Source organism: Penaeus japonicus, unplaced genomic scaffold (genome assembly GCF_977035675.1).
Source record: "Penaeus japonicus unplaced genomic scaffold, GWHDUDI00000001_assembly GWHDUDI00000013, whole genome shotgun sequence".
Lineage (NCBI taxonomy): Eukaryota > Metazoa > Arthropoda > Malacostraca > Decapoda > Penaeidae > Penaeus > Penaeus japonicus.
The window spans coordinates 32,468,576-32,471,075 of NW_028234415.1; the positions used below are offsets into that span (position 1 = coordinate 32,468,576).

Here is a 2,500-nt window from a genome sequence, read left to right on the forward strand (position 1 = left end):
TCCACTTCATTTACAGGACCTACCTGACCTCACCTGCTTACTAAGTTCCTTGACTATTCAGGTGGAAAAAATCTATTATTACTGGCATTGTTATTATTTGTGTTATTATTACATTTTTACCTATTATTATACTGTTAAAACCAATGGTAATATAAGAAATAACAATTCTTACCCATAAATTCAAGGAAAAGGTTAGATAAGTAAGAACAGGTGGTGACTCCTTGGTGACTAAACACTTGTGGAGTCTGCTATGTGTAATAAAAAAATGTAGTAAAGAAAAAACGCAGTGGACAGTGCAAGTCGAAATACACTCCTGGCATCAATGGGTTAATGGCTGATATAGGTCAGATTATGTTCCTTTATTTCATTAGTCTTGAAGTTATTCAGTTTATGTTTTCTGGATTTTTTTGACAGATGTATCCAGATTTATTTTCCTTTTTTTTTCTTTTCTTTTCTTTACTTATTTGTGGATTTTTTAATGGATGAGAAAGCTACATATTTTGTGCAATTGTCATATAATTTGTTTATGTATTTTTGATTAGTGTTTTTTTTTTTGTTTTTTTATTAGTGGATACAGGTATGTGAGACATTTTTATAATACTGACATTTTTTTACCATATTGTAGGTACAACTTTTCTTGCTTGTATATGTTTTCACTGTGTAACTTATCCCATTGTATATTATTGTTATTATTATCAATATTGTTGTTATTATTTTTTTTATTATTATTAATATTGTTATTGTTATTATTTTTTTATTATTATTATAATTTTTATTATTATCCCCGCGGGGGAATATTAGCCTTGATAATCATCATCATCATCATCGAATCATAGGCATTCATCATCAACATCATCACTCATGGCATGGCAATCATGTGCATTAACATCGCTATCCTTACATATCATTATATCAGCTGTCATCTCAGAGAGGGTTCATCATCATCATCATCATCATCATCATCATCATCATCATCATCATCATCATCATCATCATCATCATCATCATCATCATTATTGTTATTATCATTATTATTATTATCATTATTATTATCATTATTTTTATTATTATCATCATCATTATTATTGTTATTATTATTATCATCATTATCATTATTTTTGTTATTATTATTATTATTATTATTATTGGTGTTATTTTTATTATTATTACTATTATTGATTTAGTATAATTATTTGTCACTACTTACATTCAGGACACATAAAGTAAAAGGAAAGTACATAAATGATGGTAATAAAGAAATATATGTTTTGTCAGCACCCTAAGTTAAATTAAGAGATGGTAATCTATACTCTTACTCGTGGACAGATCTACGAACTCATCCTGAAACAAGTGCGTTCTGACGAAGACAGCATGCTGGTATAGGGAGGGGTGTGTAGTGGCGGAGGAGAGAGAGAGAGAGAGATCAGAGAGTATGTGTTTTTGTATGGAGAGAGGATCAGAAGGAGAGAGAGAAGAGAGTAGAGAGAGACCCACGGAGTGGGGGAGGCGAGAACTGTTGGAGAGAGAGGGAAGGAGATCATGGGTGTGCTGATGATGCACGTTGACAGTTTCCCGACGAACGTGGCCCTCAAGCTCATCAACCAGTATGTCGAACACATCCAGAACGGAGGTTCCTCCCTTCGCTCCAGGGAAGGGGTCTTTTCGTGTTGGCAACTTTGGTGTTTGATGAAATGTAAAGAGACTCGTTAGAGTGATTTTGAGGTTAGAGTGATTATTCCGAGAGTGATTTAGAAACTTTTTTCGCTTTCTATTGCCAGAAAATTATGTCTCCTTTTGCATATATAATTATTCATGGGGTTTTATTATCATAGCATCTATTAGAAGGAAAGGCTTTTACCTTTTTATAAAAAATGCTTCATTCTGTATAAAGGGAGGTAAATTTTATGATAGACCTATCTATCTGTTTATGTTTCTTACAAGTATAGATGTGAGTAGTAATGTGATGTACTTTGTAGCCTTTTTTCTATCTATCATATATTCATCTCATCATCTATCTATTCATCACTCCCTCTATCTATTTATCTGTACAGCTTTTGTGGCACCCTGTTCTTTAATGACAGACCTAAAACTCTGCAGAAGAATGAGAGTAGCTTCGTATTCAAATACTGTGTGTGTATTGCAATACCCATAGGTATGACTCAAGGAACCCCAAGGTGCCACGGTCATCAATGGGAACCATTGATTTATATGTACTTGTCAGTTGACCTATTTATCTGACTACTTATTTTTTTGTCTCTATCTACCTATCCTTATCTATATATCTATTTCATCTATGATGTTTATCTAAATCCATACTGGCTATTTATTTATTTATGTATTTATTTATTATTTAATTATTTATTTATTTAATATTTCTTTTATTATTTTTATTTTTTCTTTGCTCATGGCAGGTGGGTGGATCTCTTGGCCAAGTTGATCATGAGTCTAGGCCAAAAGGAAACTATTATAGTATCTGGGAAGGAGATGGGCGGCAGCGACT

At 32.3% G+C, this 2,500-nt stretch overlaps 1 protein-coding gene across 1 annotated transcript in view; it reads left to right on the top strand.

Moving 5' to 3' along the window:
- Window positions 1-2,500, top strand: part of LOC122267844 (Fanconi anemia group I protein) — a 16,598-nt gene that overhangs the window by 2,102 nt on the left and 11,996 nt on the right. The window contains 3 exon segments of the mRNA XM_086543452.1: window positions 1,327-1,389; window positions 1,534-1,634; window positions 2,400-2,500. The exon segment at window positions 2,400-2,500 is cut by the window's right edge and continues 79 nt beyond it. Coding sequence (XP_086399578.1) covers window positions 1,327-1,389; window positions 1,534-1,634; window positions 2,400-2,500 — 265 coding nt within the window.